Consider the following 23165-nt stretch of genomic DNA (forward strand, 5'->3'; position numbering starts at 1 on the left):
TGCAGACTGACCCCTCACTCATCTGGTGCCTTCGGGAGGTGGAGATGTTTGAAATATATATATCTCGAACTATCTACTTCTTTTGTAAGGTCTGATGGCGTAGTGGGTTAAAGCATACTAGTTATGCCAGCTACTGGAAGGTAGTTGTGCTTTCTGGGTTCGAGTCCCACTGGTGGGTGTTGTCCAAAGATTATTTATCTTCACTTGTGGTTTATGCAAGTATAGGCTAATAAGCTGGACACGAGTTCTCTCACATTGACAGTGGCTTGACGAAAAATGCAGACTGACCCCTCACTCATCTGGTGCCTTCGGGAGGTGGAGATGTTTGAGATATATATATCTCGAACTATCTACTTCTTTTGTAAGGTCTGATGGCGTAGTGGGTTAAAGCATACTAGTTATGCCAGCTACTGGAAGGTAATTGTGCTTTCTGGGTTCGAGTCCCACTGGTGGGTGTTGTCCAAAGATTATTTATCTTCACTTGTGGTTTATGCAAGTATAGGCTTATAAGCTGGACACGAGTTCTCTCACATTGACAGTGGCTTGACGAAAAATGCAGACTGACCCCTCACTCATCTGGTGCCTTCGGGAGGTGGAGATGTTTGAGATATATATATCTCGAACTATCTACTTCTTTTGTAAGGTCTGATGGCGTAGTGGGTTAAAGCATACTAGTTATGCCAGCTACTGGAAGGTAGTTGTGCTTTCTGGGTTCGAGTCCCACTGGTGGGTGTTGTCCTAAGATTATTTATCTTCACTTGTGGTTTATGCAAGTATAGGCTTATAAGCTGGACACGAGTTCTCTCACATTGACAGTGGCTTGACGAAAAATGCAGACTGACCCCTCACTCATCTGGTGCCTTCGGGAGGTAGAGATGTTTGAGATATATATATCTCGAACTATCTACTTCTTTTGTAAGGTCTGATGGCGTAGTGGGTTAAAGCATACTAGTTATGCCAGCTACTGGAAGGTAGTTGTGCTTTCTGGGTTCGAGTCCCACTGGTGGGTGTTGTCCAAAGATTATTTATCTTCACTTGTGGTTTATGCAAGTATAGGCTTATAAGCTGGACACGAGTTCTCTCACATTGACAGTGGCTTGACGAAAAATGCAGACTGACCCCTCACTCATCTGGTGCCTTCGGGAGGTGGAGATGTTTGAGATATATATATCTCGAACTATCTACTTCTTTTGTAAGGTCTGATGGCGTAGTGGGTTAAAGCATACTAGTTATGCCAGCTACTGGAAGGTAGTTGTGCTTTCTGGGTTCGAGTCCCACTGGTGGGTGTTGTCCAAAGATTATTTATCTTCACTTGTGGTTTATGCAAGTATAGGCTTATAAGCTGGACACGAGTTCTCTCACATTGACAGTGGCTTGACGAAAAATGCAGACTGACCCCTCACTCATCTGGTGCCATCGGGAGGTGGAGATGTTTGAGATATATATATCTCGAACTATCTACTTCTTTTGTAAGGTCTGATGGCGTAGTGGGTTAAAGCATACTAGTTATGCCAGCTACTGGAAGGTAGTTGTGCTTTCTGGGCCCATCGTTCCCATCACCGAAAAAATCGTGGAGAAAGAGAATCAAATAGAGAGAGAGGAAGGGATTGGAATCGTTGTGAACGCAAAGGAAAACAATATCGCAGTGGACGTAGTAAATGAGATACCTTTTTGAGGATGTGGTAGGAGCTGACAGTGCTCCATTTGACCTGCAACCTCACTAATATCTCACTGCCCTCTCATGAGTTGACCTCACACTTGACTGCCGCCTCATGATATGAACCTCAAGCTTCCTGTGTTATCATTATATATATAATTATACACGAAGCCTTCTTTGGACTCTTGTATGTATTTGAAGACCTGTATTCACGTTTCTGTCTTATAAGAACTATGTATTAATAAACACTGTTGTAATAAATGAATGCTATTATTTACATCTCATTATTTACCATCCCAAAGAATAATATGTACCTTTATTCAAGTTCAAATAAAATATTTAAATATCTTAGCGCCTGGTGCTTGGAGAGTAGCTGTAATTAGGGTCTTCATCTGGATGAAAAATGTGAAAACCATCTTAAATTTGTTTTTTGATGTTTTTGACGTTGGTCGCAGAAAGGTGACATTTATATAAGGTATTTATATAAAGTCGTTTTTAACATATAAAATACGTTAATTTCAGTCACTCAATTCATGGACCTTTGGTGCAAACGTATAACTAATGTTTTTAAACGTTTCTATTTTAAATTAAGTAAATATGCTTAATGTATGTGGGTGGTTTTGTGCATGTGTGGGGTTGTGCTGGTCTGTGTGTGTGCGTGTACTTTTGATGTGTATGTTAAAGTGCAAATATGCAAGCACTACCATTACAAGAATAGGTGAATGGAGGTATTCCTTTTTTTATTAATACATTAGGTACATCTGCATTTGTGCAGCTACCCTAGACTACATGAAGGGGGAGTACAGTGTCAAAAAGCTAGTTACGTGATGCTAAAAATTCCCCATCACACTGGATGGTTAGCCCGTTTTGAATGAACAGCATGTTAAAATTCATGAATGCGTCTGTGGGGTTGACTGCTGAATGTAATGGACTTGAGTCGAGGACGGGTTGGTCCTGGGACCTCTGTTGTTTAATATATATATATAAATGATTTAGATTCAGGTTTGAGTAGCAACATTTGCAAATTTGCCGATGATACGAAAATCGGTAGGGAAATTAATTCGGAAGAAGACTTACTATCACTTCAAGTTGATCTAGATAGGGTTTTGAAATGGTCAAAGGATTAGCAGATGCAGTTTAATGCTGATAAATGTAAAGTTCTGAGGTTAGGTAATGATGATAGAGTTACAAGATACGAGCTAGACGGTGTTGAGATTGCGAAGTCGGATTGCGAAATGATCTGGGAGTTATGATTAGTAAGAATTGAAGCTGAGTAGACGCAGGCTAACAGTAAGGAAAGAGCAAGAAAAATTCTTTATAGACAGCATAGAACATTGGTATAACAATTATGGGCCTGAGAATGTACAACAGTTTTATGATGACCTCATAAATAATACCTATGAGGCCATCAAAAATAGTGAGTCACGCCAAACAAAAAGAAGTACTGGTAAACAGGTCAGACACAACCAGTACTATGATGATGCTAAACTGAAAGAGCTTAAGGAGCCATGGTAACCGAAAACCTGAAGAAAAATGGAATATTTACGAAAAATACTACAACGTTCTGGCAACACTGTGGTCCAAACCGTTTAATGATATCTTGAAAAATAACGTAATTAGAGTCAAATTTCGCGCTGCAACTTTCGTGAATCTGGTCCTCGCGGCGTGAGTGCGCCGCGGGGTATTGTATCTTACGTTGTAGAAGTCTTATTTTTCGTAATAGCGTTGAAAATAACATGTTATGCATAAAATGAATATAAACTCACTCATTGGCAACAGTATTGTGTGAGAGAGAGGGTGGTACGTGGCTCAGGCCCTCAGTGACTGTATGTCTCTCGTGGGGACTGGTTCTATCGCTGACGCGCTCTCACAATATCTCCCAGAACTCATGCTATTATTGTTATTTGTACTGCAATATGACTTACCAAACGAACAAGAGACAAGCATTGAAAGCTAGATGCATGCAAGCTCTCCATAGAAGGTACGAGCTGGCCGCAAATGCATAAATAACGCATTGTCACGAGTGATCGCGAGTAGAGTAACTTGTCGCGCGCGCTACTCAACTCCAACTTTTACAACTAGATCTGGTTTCACAGCCTTTATTTATTATTCAATTAACATGAAACTTGCACACAATATGTAGAGTTTACGCCTCTAAAAACTTACGTCATTATTCTTATCTACATAGATTTATTGATTTTATGAATAATGATACACTTCATTTTGTTGCATACGTTTTTGGGAAACTTTTAAAAATCTGTATTTAGGAAAGACTTGGGTAAATACTGGTTCAGTAACAGGGTTGTTGATTTGTGGAACCAATTGCCACGTAACATTGTGGAGGTGGGATCTCTCGATTGTTTCAAGCATGGGTTGGACATGTATATGAGTGGGATTGGGTGGTTATAAATAGGAGCTGTCTCGTATGGGCCAATAGGCCTTCTGCAGTTGCCTTTGTTCTATGTTCTTATGTTTACAAGTGGATTGATGGACACAACAAACGGGATAATAATAGGGTATTAAAAGTATCAACACAAGACAGAACACGAAACAAATAAATAAATTGGGTATAAATTGGATAAATTTAGATTTAGGAAAGACTTGGGTAAATACTGGTTCGGTAACAGGGTTGTTGATTTGTGGAACCAATTAACGCATAACGTGGTGGAGGTGGTGTCCCTCGATTGTTTCAAGTGCGGGTTGGACATGTTTATGAGTGGGATTGGGTGGTTATAAATAGGAGCTGCCTCGTACGGGCCAATAGGCCTTCTGCAGTTATCTTTGTTTATACATTCATATGCTCTCTTTATCTTGCTCCTCCTCCCCACCCGTCTTCTATCCCTCACTGACACCTGACTCCTACCCTCTTCTCTAGGACACTAATAAATACGCCTCCATCCTAAACATGGCACACCATCTGGTCACCACTTGGTCCGGGAGACATCTCCCGTCACGCAGGGTGCAGTCGCACCTCCACAGATCTCCAGTATCATCTATTGATACTGGAAATGGCTCAAAAGGGCCACCACTTACGGGCTATTCATGCCCGTTTTACCTTTTGGGTGTCTTAATCTTCTCTCTCTCTCATCAATCAATTTAAACATGGCCTCTGTAATCAGTAGGCGACATGGCCAACCGCACGATCAGGGAAGCCCGGGCCACTCACGGCACAAACCCCCAGTATTTAGTTGAGAAAATTATAAGAACTAGGATATACGACTCTAGATACTGGAAAGAAGAATGCTTTGCCCTCTCGGCGGAATTACTAGTCGACAAAGCAATAGCCCTCAGGTGTATTGGTGGTGTTCACGGAGCCAACAGCATACCCACGCCATTCCTATGTCTCGTGCTAAAGATGCTCCAGATCCAACCTGAGACTGACATAATTATAGAATTCATCACACAAGAGGATTTTAAGTATGCTCGTGCTTTGGGGGCATTTTACTTGAGACTTGTATGTGGATCACTGAATTGTTACAAGTACCTGGAACCTCTCCTTAATGACTTTAGGAAACTACGCGTTATTGACCGTTCCGGCCAGTTCCAGTTTACTCACATGGATGAATATATTGATTGTTTATTAAGAGATGAATGTTCATGTGATATAATTTTACCGAGGATCCAAAAGAGACTGATTCATGAAGCCAACAACGAGCTTAAAGGTCGAGTATCCGTATTAAATGATGATTTGGACAACCACGAGAGGGAAAGTGATGAGGAGGACATCTTTCCTCCACCAAGACCAAGAAATGATCCAGTAGAGCCATCCCGAACAACACTCTGTGACGACCAGGATGGCAGAGGCCACTCTAGCTCCCCACACCGAGGCCTTCCATGTGACAGAGAAAGAGAAAAGCTTCGCAGAAGTCACTCACAGGAGACAGATCATGAAAGAGGCAAGGAAAGGTCGAGAAAGAGACATCGCAGCAGATCAGAACAACGTCAGCGACGAGGATCTCCAGCCCATCGTCCCCATCACCGAAAAAATCGTGGAGAAAGAGAATCAAATAGAGAGAGAGGAAGGGATTGGAATCGTTGTGAACGCAAAGGAAAACAATATCGCAGTGGACGTAGTAAATGAGATACCTTTTTGAGGATGTGGTAGGAGCTGACAGTGCTCCATTTGACCTGCAACCTCACTAATATCTCACTGCCCTCTCATGAGTTGACCTCACACTTGACTGCCGCCTCATGATATGAACCTCAAGCTTCCTGTGTTATCATTATATATATAATTATACACGAAGCCTTCTTTGGACTCTTGTATGTATTTGAAGACCTGTATTCACGTTTCTGTCTTATAAGAACTATGTATTAATAAACACTGTTGTAATAAATGAATGCTATTATTTACATCTCATTATTTACCATCCCAAAGAATAATATGTACCTTTATTCAAGTTCAAATAAAATATTTAAATATCTTAGCGCCTGGTGCTTGGAGAGTAGCTGTAATTAGGGTCTTCATCTGGATGAAAAATGTGAAAACCATCTTAAATTTGTTTTTTGATGTTTTTGACGTTGGTCGCAGAAAGGTGACATTTATATAAGGTATTTATATAAAGTCGTTTTTAACATATAAAATACGTTAATTTCAGTCACTCAATTCATGGACCTTTGGTGCAAACGTATAACTAATGTTTTTAAACGTTTCTATTTTAAATTAAGTAAAAATGCTTAATGTATGTGGGTGGTTTTGTGCATGTGTGGGGTTGTGCTGGTCTGTGTGTGTGCGTGTACTTTTGATGTGTATGTTAAAGTGCAAATATGTAAGCACTACCATTACAAGAATAGGTGTATGGAGGTATTCCTTTTTTTTATTAATACATTAGGTACATCTGCATTTGTGCAGCTACCCTAGACTACATGAAGGGGGAGTACAGTGTCAAAAAGCTAGTTACGTGATGCTAAAAATTCCCCATCACACTGGATGGTTATCCCGTTTTGAATGAACAGCATGTTAAAATTTATGAATGCGTCTGTGGGGTTGACCGCTGAATGTAATGGACTTGAGTCGAGGACGGGTTGGTCCTGGGACCTCTGTTGTTTAATATATATATAAATGATTTAGATTCAGGTTTGAGTAGCAACATTTGCAAATTTGCCGATGATACGAAAATCGGTAGGGAAATTAATTCGGAAGAAGACTTACTATCACTTCAAGTTGATCTAGATAGGGTTTTGAAACGGTCAAAGGATTAGCAGATGCAGTTTAATGCTGATAAATGTAAAGTTCTGAGGTTAGGTAATGATGATAGAGTTACAAGATACGAGCTAGATGGTGTTGAGATTGCGAAAGGGATCTGGGAGTTATGATTAGTAAGAATTTAAGCTGAGTAGACGCAGGCTAACAGTAAGGAAAGAGCAAGAAAAATTCTTTATAGACAGCATAGAACATTGGTATAACAATTATGGGCCTGGGAATGTACAACAGTTGTATGATGACCTCATAAATAATACCTATGAGGCCATCAAAAATAGTGAGTCACGCCAAACAAAAAGAAGTACTGGTAAACAGGTCAGACACAACCAGTACTATGATGATGCTAAACTGAAAGAGCTTAAGGAGCCATGGTAACCGAAAACCTGAAGAAAAATGGAATATTTACGAAAAATTACGAAAAATACTACAACGTTCTGGCAACACTGTGGTCCAAACCGTTTAATGATATCTTGAAAAATAACGTAATTAGAGTCAAATTTCCCGCTGCAACTTTCGTGAAACTGGTCCTCGCAGCGTGAGTGCGCCGCGGGGTATTCTATCTTATGTTGTAGAAGTCTTATTTTTCGTAATAGCGTTGAAAATAACATGTTATGCATAAAATGAATATAAACTCACTCATTGGCAACAGTATTGTGTGAGAGAGAGGGTGGTACGTGGCTCAGGCCCTCAGTGACTGTATGTCTCTCGTGGGGAGTGGTTCTATCGCTCACGCGCTCTCACAATATCTCCCAGAACTCATGCTATTATTGTTATTTGTACTGCAATATGACTTACCAAACGAACAAGAGACAAGCATTGAAAGCTAGATGCATGCGAGCTCTCCATAGAAGGTACGAGCTGGCCGCAAATGCGTAAATCACGCATTGTCACGAGTGACCACGAGTAGAGTAACTTGTCGCGCGCGCTACGCAACTCCAACTTTTACAACTAGATCTGGTTTCACAGCCTTTATTTATTATTCAATTTACATGAAACTTGCACACTATATGTAGAGTTTACGCCTCTAAAAACTTACGTCATTATTCTTATCTACGTAGATTTATTGATTTTATAAATAATGATACACTTCATTTTATTGCATACGTTTTTGGGAAACTTTTAAAAATCTGTATTTAGGAAAGACTTGGGTAAATACTGGTTCTGTAACAGGGTTGTTGATTTGTGGAACCAATTGCCACGTAACATTGTGGAGGTGGGGTCTCTCGATTGTTTCAAGCATGGGTTGGACATGTATATGAGTGGGATTGGGTGGTTATAAATTGGAGCTGTCTCGTATGGGCCAATAGGCCTTCTGCAGTTGCCTTTGTTCTATGTTCTTATGTTTACAAGTGGATTGATGGACACAACAAACGGGATAATAATAGGGTATTAAAAGTATCAACACAAGACAGAACACGAAACAATGGGTATAAATTGGATAAATTTAGATTTAGGAAAGACTTGGGTAAATACTGGTTCAGTAACAGGGTTGTTGATTTGTGGAACCAATTACCGCATAACGTGGTGGAGGTGGTGTCCCTCGATTGTTTCAAGCGCGGGTTGGACATGTTTATGAGTGGGATTGGGTGGTTATAAATAGGAGCTGCCTCGTACGGGCCAATAGGCCTTCTGCAGTTATCTTTGTTTTTATATTCATATGCTCTCATAATCTTGCTCCTCCTCCCCACCCGTCTTCTATCCCTCACTGACACCTGACTCCTACCCTCTTCTCTAGGACACTAATAAATACGCCTCCATCCTAAACATGGCACACCATCTGGTCACCACTTGGTCTGGGAGACATCTCCCGTCACGCAGGGTGCAGTCGCACCTCCACAGATCTCCAGTATCATCTATTGATACTGGAAATGGTTCAAAAGGGCCACCACTTACGGGCTATTCATGCCCGTGCCACCTTTTGGGTGGCTTAATCTTCTCTCTCTCTCTCTCTCTCTCATCAATCAATCTAAACATGGCCTCTGTAATCAGTAGGCGACATGGCCAACCGCACGATCAGGGAAGCCCGGGCCACTCACGGCACAAACCCCCAGTATTTAGTTGAGAAAATTATAAGAACTAGGATATACGACTCTAGATACTGGAAAGAAGAATGCTTTGCCCTCTCGGCGGAATTACTAGTCGACAAAGCAATAGCCCTCAGGTGTATTGGTGGTGTTCACGGAGCCAACAGCATACCCACGCCATTCCTATGTCTCGTGCTAAAGATGCTCCAGATCCAACCTGAGACTGACATAATTATAGAATTCATCACACAAGAGGATTTTAAGTATGCTCGTGCTTTGGGGGCATTTTACTTGAGACTTGTATGTGGATCACTGAATTGTTACAAGTTCCTGGAACCTCTCCTTAATGACTTTAGGAAACTACGCGTTATTGACCGTTCCGGCCAGTTCCAGTTTACTCACATGGATGAATATATTGATTGTTTATTAAGAGATGAATGTTCATGTGATATAATTTTACCGAGGATCCAAAAGAGACCGATTCCTGAAGCCAACAACGAGCTTAAAGGTCGAGTATCCGTATTAAATGATGATTTGGACAACCACGAGAGGGAAAGTGATGAGGAGGACATCTTTCCTCCACCAAGACCAAGAAATGATCCAGTACAGCCATTCTGAACAACACTCTGTGACGACCAGGATGGCAGAGGCCACTCTAGCTCCCCACACCGAGGCCTTCCATGTGACAGAGAAAGAGAAAAGCTTCGCAGAAGTCACTCACAGAAGACAGATCATGAAAGAGGCAAGGAAAGGTCGAGAAAGAGACATCGCAGCAGATCAGAACAACGTCAGCGACGAGGATCTCCAGCCCATCATCCCCATCACCGAAAAAATCGTGGAGAAAGAGAATCAAATAGAGAGAGAGGAAGGGATTGGAATCGTTGTGAACGCAAAGGAAAACAATATCGCAGTGGACGTAGTAAATGAGATACCTTTTTGAGGATGTGGTAGGAGCTGACAGTGCTCCATTTGACCTGCAACCTTACTAATATCTCACTGCCCTCTCATGAGTTGACCTCACACTTGACTGCCGCCTCATGATATGAACCTCAAGCTTCCTGTGTTATCATTATATATATAATTATATAATTATACACGAAGCCTTCTTTGGACTCTTGTATGTATTTGAAGACCTGTATTCACGTTTCTGTCTTATAAGAACTATGTATTAATAAACACTGTTGTAATAAATGAATGCTATTATTTACATCTCATTATTTACCATCCCAAAGAATAATATGTACCTTTATTCAAGTACAAATAAAATATTTAAATATCTTAGCGCCTGGTGCTTGGAGAGTAGCTGTGATTAGGGTCTTCATCTGGATGAAAAATGTGAAAACCATCTTAAATGTGTTTTTTGATGTTTTTGACGTTGGTCGCAGAAAGGTGACATTTATATAAGGTATTTATATAAAGTCGTTTTTAACATATAATATACGTTTTTTGCAGTCACTCAATTCATGGACCTTTGGTGCAAACGTATAACTAATGTTTTTAAACGTTTCTATTTTAAATTAAGTAAAAATGCTTAATGTATGTGGGTGGTTTTGTGCATGTGTGGGGTTGTGCTGGTCTGTGTGTGTGCGTGTACTTTTGATGTGTATGTTAAAGTGCAAATATGTAAGCACTACCATTACAAGAATAGGTGAATGGAGGTATTCCTTTTTTTATTAATACATTAGGTACATCTGCATTTGTGCAGCTACCCTAGACTACATGAAGGGGGAGTACAGTGTCAAAAAGCTAGTTACGTGATGCTAAAAATTCCCCATCACACTGGATGGTTAGCCCGTTTTGAATGAACAGCATGTTAAAATTCATGAATGCGTCTGTGGGGTTGACCGCTGAATGTAATGGACTTGAGTCGAGGACGGGTTGGTCCTGGGACCTCTGTTGTTTAATATATATATAAATGATTTAGATTCAGGTTTGAGTAGCAACATTTGCAAATTTGCCGATGATACGAAAATCGGTAGGGAAATTAATTCGGAAGAAGACTTACTATCACTTCAAGTTGATCTAGATAGGGTTTTGAAATGGTCAAAGGATTAGCAGATGCAGTTTAATGCTGATAAATGTAAAGTTCTGAGGTTAGGTAATGATGATAGAGTTACAAGATACGAGCTAGACGGTGTTGAGATTGCGAAGTCGGATTGCGAAAGGGATCTGGGAGTTATGATTAGTAAGAATTGAAGCTGAGTAGACGCAGGCTAACAGTAAGGAAAGAGCAAGAAAAATTCTTTATAGACAGCATAGAACATTGGTATAACAATTATGGGCCTGAGAATGTACAACAGTTTTATGATGACCTCATAAATAATACCTATGAGGCCATCAAAAATAGTGAGTCACGCCAAACAAAAAGAAGTACTGGTAAACAGGTCAGACACAACCAGTACTATGATGATGCTAAACTGAAAGAGCTTAAGGAGCCATGGTAACCGAAAACCTGAAGAAAAATGGAATATTTACGAAAAATACTACAACGTTCTGGCAACACTGTGGTCCAAACCGTTTAATGATATCTTGAAAAATAACGTAATTAGAGTCAAATTTCGCGCTGCAACTTTCGTGAATCTGGTCCTCGCGGCGTGAGTGCGCCGCGGGGTATTGTATCTTACGTTGTAGAAGTCTTATTTTTCGTAATAGCGTTGAAAATAACATGTTATGGATAAAATGAATATAAACTCACTCATTGGCAACAGTATTGTGTGAGAGAGAGGGTGGTACGTGGCTCAGGCCCTCAGTGACTGTATGTCTCTCGTGGGGACTGGTTCTATCGCTGACGCGCTCTCACAATATCTCCCAGAACTCATGCTATTATTGTTATTTGTACTGCAATATGACTTACCAAACGAACAAGAGACAAGCATTGAAAGCTAGATGCATGCGAGCTCTCCATAGAAGGTACGAGCTGGCCGCAAATGCATAAATCACGAATTGTCACGAGTGATCGCGAGTAGAGTAACTTGTAATAAACTGGTTGAACAAAACAGGGAATAGTGAAGCAGAAGATTTTCTAGAATTAATTGACGATTGCTTTCTTACGCAACACATTAAGGAACCAACACGGGAAAATAATATTTTAGATTTAGTATTAACTAACAGGGAAACGCAAATTAATGACATCGAAATAGGGAGTGAGCTAGGGAGCAGTGATCACAAAGAAATCAGATTTAGCATAGAATGGAATAGACCAGTAGGAGAAAATTCTGTTAAAGTGCCAGATTTTCGAAAAGCTGATTTTAATAGCCTAAGAAATTTTTTGGGTCAAATTGATTGGAAAGTCTTGGGTATGGGGTGTGGGCCGGTCTTGGAGCGAGACATGAACCCAGCGATAGGTGACTTAAATGGGGATTTCGATGTGGATTCAATATATAACTTATTTAAGAATATTCTAAACAAAGCACAGGAACGTAGTATACCATACAAATTGAATAGATCGAATACTAATGACCCAAAGTGGATAACAAAGAATTTGAAGAACCTTATAGGTAAAAAGAGAGCTTGGTACAAAAGGATTAAAAATGGGGAGGTCACTTTAGAACAGGAATTCGTACAACTGGTTAGAAATGTTAAAAAAGAGATAAGGAAAGCAAAAAGAAACTATGAAGTTCGCATAGCAGGGCAAGCAAAGACAAATCCTAAAGGGTTTTTTCAGTTATATCGTACTAAGACTAGGGAAAGGATAGGTCCATTAAAAACTGAGACAGGTCAAATAACAGATAGTGATGAAGAGATGAGTAGTATTTTTAATAAATATTTTGTATCTGTATTTACTAAAGAGGAACTTAACAATATGCCTTCAGCCGAACAAGTCTATGTGGGTGGGGACGAGGACAGGTTGACGAGCTTAGCAGTTACCAGGGAGGATGTTCTTAAACAAATAGTAAAACTCAAACCAAACAAATCCCCAGGGCCGGATGAAGTGTTTGCCAGGGTGCTTAAAGAATGCAAAGAGGAGCTTTGTGACCCACTGTCAACCATATTAAATAAATCAATAGAGTCAGGCAGAGTGCCAGAGTTTTGGAAAGTTGCTAATGTGATACCAGTTTTTAAGAAAGGAGATAGATCACTTGCGTCTAACTATCGACCAATTAGCCTAACGTCTATTGTGGGAAAGTTACTCGAATCTATAATAGCATATAAAATTCGTCTTCATCTTGAAAAACATAAATTAATAATTGAGTCGCAACATGGTTTTATAAATGGCCGTTCATGTTTAACAAATTTGTTATCTTTTTATTCTAGCATTGTTGAGGCAGTTGATAGTGGTAAGGATTGCGATGTTGTATACCTTGACTTTAGCAAAGCTTTTGATACAGTGCCACATGAAAGACTGATTAAAAAAATAGAGTCTCATGGTATTGGGGGTGCTATATTAAGCTGGATTAGGGCATGGCTATACCAAAGGAAACAGAGAGTTAGTATAAATGGAATCAAGTCAGAGTGGGAAAATGTTGTAAGTGGAGTGCCTCAAGGCTCTGTCCTGGGACCTCTGTTGTTTATAATATATATAAATGATTTAGATTCAGGTTTGAGTAGCAACATTTGCAAATTTGCCGATGATACGAAAATCGGTAGGGAAATTAATTCGGAGGAGGACTCACTATCACTTCAAGTTGATCTAGATAGGGTTTTGAAATGGTCAAAGGATTGGCAGATGCAGTTTAATGCTGATAAATGTAAAGTTCTGAGGTTAGGTAATGATGATAGAGTTACAAGATACGAGCTAGATGGTGTTGAGATTGCGAAGTCGGATTGCGAAAGGGATCTGGGAGTTATGATTAGTAAGAATTTAAAACAAAAGGATCAATGCATAAATGTTCGTAATAAGGCAAATCGGACACTTGGATTTATTAATCGCAGCGTTAGTAACAAGACACCTGGTGTGGTTCTCAAGCTATATCTTGCTCTAGTTAGGCCCCATTTAGATTATGCAGTTCAGTTTTGGTCGCCATATTATAGAATGGATATAAATTCACTTGAACGTGTCCAGCGTAGGATGACTAAGTTAATTCCCCAAATTAGAAATCTTTCATATGAAGAAAGATTAACAAAGCTTAAGTTGCATTCACTGGAAAGGCGAAGAGTTAGGGGTGACATGATAGAGGTTTACAAGTGGATGAATGGACATAACCGGGGGGATATTAATAGGGTATTAAAAGTATCAACACAGGACAGAACACGAAACAATGGATATAAATTGGATAAGTTTAGATTTAGGAAAGACTTGGGTAAATACTGGTTCAGTAACAGGGTTGTTGATTTGTGGAACCAATTGCCGCGTAACATTGTGGAGGTGGGGTCCCTCGATTGTTTCAAGCACGGGTTGGACAAGTATATGAGTGGGATTGGGTGGTTATAAATAGGAGCTGCCTCGTATGGGCCAATAGGCCTTCTGCAGTTACCTTTGTTCTTATGTTCTTATGTTTGTCGCGCGCGCTACACAACTCCAACTTTTACAACTAGATCTGGTTTCACAGCCTTTATTTATTATTCAATTAACATGAAACTTGCACACAATATGTAGAGTTTACGCCTCTAAAAACTTACGTCATTATTCTTATCTACATAGATTTATTGATTTTATGAATAATGATACACTTCATTTTGTTGCATACGTTTTTGGGAAACTTTTAAAAATCTGTATTTAGGAAAGACTTGGGTAAATACTGGTTCAGTAACAGGGTTGTTGATTTGTGGAACCAATTGCCACGTAACATTGTGGAGGTGGGATCTGTCGATTGTTTCAAGCATGGGTTGGACATGTATATGAGTGGGATTGGGTGGTTATAAATAGGAGCTGTCTCGTATGGGCCAATAGGCCTTCTGCAGTTGCCTTTGTTCTATGTTCTTATGTTTACAAGTGGATTGATGGACACAACAAACGGGATAATAATAGGGTATTAAAAGTATCAACACAAGACAGAACACGAAACAATGGGTATAAATTGGATAAATTTAGATTTAGGAAAGACTTGGGTAAATACTGGTTCGGTAACAGGGTTGTTGATTTGTGGAACCAATTACCGCATAACGTGGTGGAGGTGGTGTCCCTCGATTGTTTCAAGCGCGGGTTGGACATGTTTATGAGTGGGATTGGGTGGTTATAAATAGGAGCTGCCTCGTACGGGCCAATAGGCCTTCTGCAGTTATCTTTGTTTATATATTCATATGCTCTCATTATCTTGCTCCTCCTCCCCACCCGTCTTCTATCCCTCACTGACACCTGACTCCTACCCTCTTCTCTAGGACACTAATAAATACGCCTCCATCCTAAACATGGCACACCATCTGGTCACCACTTGGTCTGGGAGACATCTCCCGTCACGCAGGGTGCAGTCGCACCTCCACAGATCTCCAGTATCATCTATTGATACTGGAAATGGTTCAAAAGGGCCACCACTTACGGGCTATTCATGCCCGTGCCACCTTTTGGGTGGCTTAATCTTCTCTCTCTCTCTCTCTCATCAATCAATCTAAACATGGCCTCTGTAATCAGTAGGCGACATGGCCAACCGCACGATCAGGGAAGCCCGGGCCACTCACGGCACAAACCCCCAGTATTTAGTTGAGAAAATTATAAGAACTAGGATATACGACTCTAGATACTGGAAAGAAGAATGCTTTGCCCTCTCGGCGGAATTACTAGTCGACAAAGCAATAGCCCTCAGGTGTATTGGTGGTGTTCACGGAGCCAACAGCATACCCACGCCATTCCTATGTCTCGTGCTAAAGATGCTCCAGATCCAACCTGAGACTGACATAATTATAGAATTCATCACACAAGAGGATTTTAAGTATGCTCGTGCTTTGGGGGCATTTTACTTGAGACTTGTATGTGGATCACTGAATTGTTACAAGTTCCTGGAACCTCTCCTTAATGACTTTAGGAAACTACGCGTTATTGACCGTTCCGGCCAGTTCCAGTTTACTCACATGGATGAATATATTGATTGTTTATTAAGAGATGAATGTTCATGTGATATAATTTTACCGAGGATCCAAAAGAGACCGATTCCTGAAGCCAACAACGAGCTTAAAGGTCGAGTATCCGTATTAAATGATGATTTGGACAACCACGAGAGGGAAAGTGATGAGGAGGACATCTTTCCTCCACCAAGAAATGATCCAGTAGAGCCATCCCGAACAACACTCTGTGACGATCAGGATGGCAGAGGCCACTCTAGCTCCCCACACCGAGGCCTTCCATGTGACAGAGAAAGAGAAAAGCTTCGCAGAAGTCACTCACAGAAGACAGATCATGAAAGAGGCAAGGAAAGGTCGAGAAAGAGACATCGCAGCAGATCAGAACAACGTCAGCGACGAGGATCTCCAGCCCATCGTCCCCATCACCGAAAAAATCGTGGAGAAAGAGAATCAAATAGAGAGAGAGGAAGGGATTGGAATCGTTGTGAACGCAAAGGAAAACAATATCGCAGTGGACGTAGTAAATGAGATACCTTTTTGAGGATGTGGTAGGAGCTGACAGTGCTCCATTTGACCTGCAACCTCACTAATATCTCACTGCCCTCTCATGAGTTGACCTCACACTTGACTGCCGCCTCATGATATGAACCTCAAGCTTCCTGTGTTATCATTATATATATAATTATACACGAAGCCTTCTTTGGACTCATGTACGTATTTGAAGACCTGTATTCACGTTTCTGTCTTATAAGAACTATGTATTAATAAACACTGTTGTAATAAATGAATGCTATTATTTACATCTCATTATTTACCATCCCAAAGAATAATATGTACCTTTATTCAAGTTCAAATAAAATATTTAAATATCTTAGCGCCTGGTGCTTGGAGAGTAGCTGTGATTAGGGTCTTCATCTGGATGAAAAATGTGAAAACCATCTTAAATTTGTTTTTTTATGTTTTTGACGTTGGTCGCAGAAAGGTGACATTTATATAAGGTATTTATATAAAGTCGTTTTTAACATATAAAATACGTTTTTTTCAGTCACTCAATTCATGGACCTTTGGAGCAAACGTATAACTAATGTTTTTAAACGTTTCTATTTTAAATTAAGTAAAAATGCTTAATGTATGTGGGTGGTTTTGTGCATGTGTGGGGTTGTGCTGGTCTGTGTGTGTGCGTGTACTTTTGATGTGTATGTTAAAGTGCAAATATGTAAGCACTACCATTACAAGAATAGGTGAATGGAGGTATTCCTTTTTTTATTAATACATTAGGTACATCTGCATTTGTGCAGCTACCCTAGACTACATGAAGGGGGAGTACAGTGTCAAAAAGCTAGTTACGTGATGCTAAAAATTCCCCATCACACTGGATGGTTAGCCCGTTTTGAATGAACAGCATGTTAAAATTCATGAATGCGTCTGTGGGGTTGACCGCTGAATGTAATGGACTTGAGTCGAGGACGGGTTGGTCCTGGGACCTCTGTTGTTTAATATATATATAAATGATTTAGATTCAGGTTTGAGTAGCAACATTTGCAAATTTGCCGATGATACGAAAATCGGTAGGGAAATTAATTCGGAAGAAGACTTACTATCACTTCAAGTTGATCTAGATAGGGTTTTGAAATGGTCAAAGGATGATTAGCAGATGCAGTTTAATGCTGATAAATGTAAAGTTCTGAGGTTAGGTAATGATGATAGAGTTACAAGATACGAGCTAGACGGTGTTGAGATTGCGAAGTCGGATTGCGAAAGGGATCTGGGAGTTATGATTAGTAAGAATTGAAGCTGAGTAGACGCAGGCTAACAGTAAGGAAAGAGCAAGAAAAATTCTTTATAGACAGCATAGAACATTGGTATAACAATTATGGGCCTGAGAATGTACAACAGTTTTATGATGACCTCATAAATAATACCTATGAGGCCATCAAAAATAGTGAGTCACGCCAAACAAAAAGAAGTACTGGTAAACAGGTCAGACACAACCAGTACTATGATGATGCTAAACTGAAAGAGCTTAAGGAGCCATGGTAACCGAAAACCTGAAGAAAAATGGAATATTTACGAAAAATACTACAACGTTCTGGCAACACTGTGGTCCAAACCGTTTAATGATATCTTGAAAAATAACGTAATTCGAGTCAAATTTCGCGCTGCAACTTTCGTGAATCTGGTCCTCGCGGCGTGAGTGCGCCGCGGGGTATTGTATCTTACGTTGTAGAAGTCTTATTTTTCGTAATAGCGTTGAAAATAACATGTTATGCATAAAATGAATATAAACTCACTCATTGGCAACAGTATTGTGTGAGAGAGAGGGTGGTACGTGGCTCAGGCCCTCAGTGACTGTATGTCTCTCGTGGGGACTGGTTCTATCGCTGACGCGCTCTCACAATATCTCCCAGAACTCATGCTATTATTGTTATTTGTACTGCAATATGACTTACCAAACGAACAAGAGACAAGCATTGAAAGCTAGATGCATGCGAGCTCTCCATAGAAGGTACGAGCTGGCCGCAAATGCATAAATCACACATTGTCACGAGTGATCGCGAGTAGAGTAACTTGTCGCGCGCGCTACTCAACTCCAACTTTTACAACTAGATCTGGTTTCACAGCCTTTATTTATTATTCAATTAACATGAAACTTGCACACAATATGTAGAGTTTACGCCTCTAAAAACTTACGTCATTATTCTTATCTACATAGATATATTGATTTTATGAATAATGATACACTTCATTTTGTTGCATACGTTTTTGGGAAACTTTTAAAAATCTGTATTTAGGAAAGACTTGGGTAAATACTGGTTCAGTAACAGGGTTGTTGATTTGTGGAACCAATTGCCACGTAACATTGTGGAGGTGGGATCTCTCGATTGTTTCAAGCATGGGTTGGACATGTATATGAGTGGGATTGGGTGGTTATAAATAGGAGCTGTCTCGTATGGGCCAATAGGCCTTCTGCAGTTGCCTTTGTTCTATGTTCTTATGTTTACAAGTGGATTGATGGACACAACAAACGGGATAATAATAGGGTATTAAAAGTATCAACACAAGACAGAACACGAAACAATGGGTATAAATTGGATAAATTTAGATTTAGGAAAGACTTGGGTAAATACTGGTTCAGTAACAGGGTTGTTGATTTGTGGAACCAATTACCGCATAACGTGGTGGAGGTGGTGTCCCTCGATTGTTTCAAGGGCGGGTTGGACATGTTTATGAGTGGGATTGGGTGGTTATAAATAGGAGCTGCCTCGTACGGGCCAATAGGCCTTCTGCAGTTATCTTTGTTTTTATATTCATATGCTCTCATAATCTTGCTCCTCCTCCCCACCCGTCTTCTATCCCTCACTGACACCTGACTCCTACCCTCTTCTCTAGGACACTAATAAATACGCCTCCATCCTAAACATGGCACACCATCTGGTCACCACTTGGTCTGGGAGACATCTCCCGTCACGCAGGGTGCAGTCGCACCTCCACAGATCTCCAGTATCATCTATTGATACTGGAAATGGTTCAAAATGGCCACCACTTACGGGCTATTCATGCCCGTGCCACCTTTTGGGTGGCTTAATCTCTCTCTCTCTCTCTCATCAATCAATCTAAACATGGCCTCTGTAATCAGTAGGCGACATGGCCAACCGCACGATCAGGGAAGCCCGGGCCACTCACGGCACAAACCCCCAGTATTTAGTTGAGAAAATTATAAGAACTAGGATATACGACTCTAGATACTGGAAAGAAGAATGCTTTGCCCTCTCGGCGGAATTACTAGTCGACAAAGCAATAGCCCTCAGGTGTATTGGTGGTGTTCACGGAGCCAACAGCATACCCACGCCATTCCTATGTCTCGTGCTAAAGATGCTCCAGATCCAACCTGAGACTGACATAATTATAGAATTCATCACACAAGAGGATTTTAAGTATGCTCGTGCTTTGGGGGCATTTTACTTGAGACTTGTATGTGGATCACTGAATTGTTACAAGTTCCTGGAACCTCTCCTTAATGACTTTAGGAAACTACGCGTTATTGACCGTTCCGGCCAGTTCCAGTTTACTCACATGGATGAATATATTGATTGTTTATTAAGAGATGAATGTTCATGTGATATAATTTTACCGAGGATCCAAAAGAGACCGATTCCTGAAGCCAACAACGTGCTTAAAGGTCGAGTATCCGTATTAAATGATGATTTAGACAACCACGAGAGGGAAAGTGATGAGGAGGACATCTTTCCTCCACCAAGACCAAGAAATGATCCAGTACAGCCATTCCGAACAACACTCTGTTACGACCAGGATGGCAGAGGCCACTCTAGCTCCCCACACCGAGGCCTTCCATGTGACAGAGAAAGAGAAAAGCTTCGCAGAAGTCACTCACAGAAGACAGATCATGAAAGAGGCAAGGAAAGGTCGAGAAAGAGACATCGCAGCAGATCAGAACAACGTCAGCGACGAGGATCTCCAGCCCATCGTCCCCATCACCGAAAAAATCGTGGAGAAAGAGAATCAAATAGAGAGAGAGGAAGGGATTGGAATCGTTGTGAACGCAAAGGAAAACAATATCGCAGTGGACGTAGTAAATGAGATACCTTTTTGAGGATGTGGTAGGAGCTGACAGTGCTCCATTTGACCTGCAACCTCACTAATATCTCACTGCCCTCTCATGAGTTGACCTCACACTTGACTGCCGCCTCATGATATGAACCTCAAGCTTCCTGTGTTATCATTATATATATAATTATACACGAAGCCTTCTTTGGACTCTTGTATGTATTTGAAGACCTGTATTCACGTTTCTGTCTTATAAGAACTATGTATTAATAAACACTGTTGTAATAAATGAATGCTATTATTTACATCTCATTATTTACCATCCCAAAGAATAATATGTACCTTTATTCAAGTACAAATAAAATATTTAAATATCTTAGCGCCTGGTGCTTGGAGAGTAGCTGTGATTAGGGTCTTCATCTGGATGAAAAATGTGAAAACCATCTTAAATTTGTTTTTTTATGTTTTTGACGTTGGTCGCAGAAAGGTGACATTTATATAAGGTATTTATATAAAGTCGTTTTTAACATATAAAATACGTTTTTTTCAGTCACTCAATTCATGGACCTTTGGTGCAAACGTATAACTAATGTTTTTAAACGTTTCTATTTTAAATTAAGTAAAAATGCTTAATGTATGTGGGTGGTTTTGTGCATGTGTGGGGTTGTGCTGGTCTGTGTGTGTGCGTGTACTTTTGATGTGTATGTTAAAGTGCAAATATGTAAGCACTACCATTACAAGAATAGGTGAATGGAGGTATTCCTTTTTTTATTAATACATTAGGTACATCTGCATTTGTGCAGCTACCCTAGACTACATGAAGGGGGAGTACAGTGTCAAAAAGCTAGTTACGTGATGCTAAAAATTCCCCATCACACTGGATGGTTAGCCCGTTTTGAATGAACAGCATGTTAAAATTCATGAATGCGTCTGTGGGGTTGACCGCTGAATGTAATGGACTTGAGTCGAGGACGGGTTGGTCCTGGGACCTCTGTTGTTTAATATATATATAAATGATTTAGATTCAGGTTTGAGTAGCAACATTTGCAAATTTGCCGATGATACGAAAATCGGTAGGGAAATTAATTCGGAAGAAGACTTACTATCACTTCAAGTTGATCTAGATAGGGTTTTGAAATGGTCAAAGGATGATTAGCAGATGCAGTTTAATGCTGATAAATGTAAAGTTCTGAGGTTAGGTAATGATGATAGAGTTACAAGATACGAGCTAGACGGTGTTGAGATTGCGAAGTCGGATTGCGAAAGGGATCTGGGAGTTATGATTAGTAAGAATTGAAGCTGAGTAGACGCAGGCTAACAGTAAGGAAAGAGCAAGAAAAATTCTTTATAGACAGCATAGAACATTGGTATAACAATTATGGGCCTGAGAATGTACAACAGTTTTATGATGACCTCATAAATAATACCTATGAGGCCATCAAAAATAGTGAGTCACGCCAAACAAAAAGAAGTACTGGTAAACAGGTCAGACACAACCAGTACTATGATGATGCTAAACTGAAAGAGCTTAAGGAGCCATGGTAACCGAAAACCTGAAGAAAAATGGAATATTTACGAAAAATACTACAACGTTCTGGCAACACTGTGGTCCAAACCGTTTAATGATATCTTGAAAAATAACGTAATTCGAGTCAAATTTCGCGCTGCAACTTTCGTGAATCTGGTCCTCGCGGCGTGAGTGCGCCGCGGGGTATTGTATCTTACGTTGTAGAAGTCTTATTTTTCGTAATAGCGTTGAAAATAACATGTTATGCATAAAATGAATATAAACTCACTCATTGGCAACAGTATTGTGTGAGAGAGAGGGTGGTACGTGGCTCAGGCCCTCAGTGACTGTATGTCTCTCGTGGGGACTGGTTCTATCGCTGACGCGCTCTCACAATATCTCCCAGAACTCATGCTATTATTGTTATTTGTACTGCAATATGACTTACCAAACGAACAAGAGACAAGCATTGAAAGCTAGATGCATGCGAGCTCTCCATAGAAGGTACGAGCTGGCCGCAAATGCATAAATCACACATTGTCACGAGTGATCGCGAGTAGAGTAACTTGTCGCGCGCGCTACTCAACTCCAACTTTTACAACTAGATCTGGTTTCACAGCCTTTATTTATTATTCAATTAACATGAAACTTGCACACAATATGTAGAGTTTACGCCTCTAAAAACTTACGTCATTATTCTTATCTACATAGATATATTGATTTTATGAATAATGATACACTTCATTTTGTTGCATACGTTTTTGGGAAACTTTTAAAAATCTGTATTTAGGAAAGACTTGGGTAAATACTGGTTCAGTAACAGGGTTGTTGATTTGTGGAACCAATTGCCACGTAACATTGTGGAGGTGGGATCTCTCGATTGTTTCAAGCATGGGTTGGACATGTATATGAGTGGGATTGGGTGGTTATAAATAGGAGCTGTCTCGTATGGGCCAATAGGCCTTCTGCAGTTGCCTTTGTTCTATGTTCTTATGTTTACAAGTGGATTGATGGACACAACAAACGGGATAATAATAGGGTATTAAAAGTATCAACACAAGACAGAACACGAAACAATGGGTATAAATTGGATAAATTTAGATTTAGGAAAGACTTGGGTAAATACTGGTTCAGTAACAGGGTTGTTGATTTGTGGAACCAATTACCGCATAACGTGGTGGAGGTGGTGTCCCTCGATTGTTTCAAGGGCGGGTTGGACATGTTTATGAGTGGGATTGGGTGGTTATAAATAGGAGCTGCCTCGTACGGGCC

The 23165-nt window shown here is 40.3% G+C and overlaps 1 protein-coding gene and 3 pseudogenes across 1 annotated transcript; all 4 read left to right on the forward strand.

Moving 5' to 3' along the window:
• Positions 1-4784: 4784 nt before the first annotated feature.
• On the forward strand, positions 4785-5738 carry LOC138349528 (pre-mRNA-splicing factor 38A pseudogene; annotated as a pseudogene).
• A 3119-nt stretch (positions 5739-8857) lies between these two features.
• LOC123748729 (pre-mRNA-splicing factor 38-like) lies at positions 8858-9502 on the forward strand. The gene has a single exon (XM_045730878.1). The coding sequence runs from the start codon at positions 8858-8860 to the stop codon at positions 9500-9502; it is 645 nt and encodes a 214-aa protein (XP_045586834.1).
• Positions 9503-15400: 5898 nt separating this feature from the next.
• LOC138364019 (pre-mRNA-splicing factor 38A pseudogene) lies at positions 15401-16348 on the forward strand (annotated as a pseudogene).
• A 3117-nt stretch (positions 16349-19465) lies between these two features.
• Positions 19466-20419, forward strand: LOC138364020 (pre-mRNA-splicing factor 38A pseudogene; annotated as a pseudogene).
• The last annotated feature ends 2746 nt before the right edge of the window (positions 20420-23165 follow it).

The sequence above is a fragment of the Procambarus clarkii genome, chromosome 12 (genome assembly GCF_040958095.1).
Source record: "Procambarus clarkii isolate CNS0578487 chromosome 12, FALCON_Pclarkii_2.0, whole genome shotgun sequence".
NCBI lineage: Eukaryota > Metazoa > Arthropoda > Malacostraca > Decapoda > Cambaridae > Procambarus > Procambarus clarkii.

What these genes read in the sequence shown, in the direction of transcription:
- LOC123748729 (XM_045730878.1), top strand. Translation starts at nt 8,858, where the DNA reads ATGGCCAACCGCACGATCAGGGAAGCCCGGGCCACTCACGGCACAAAC.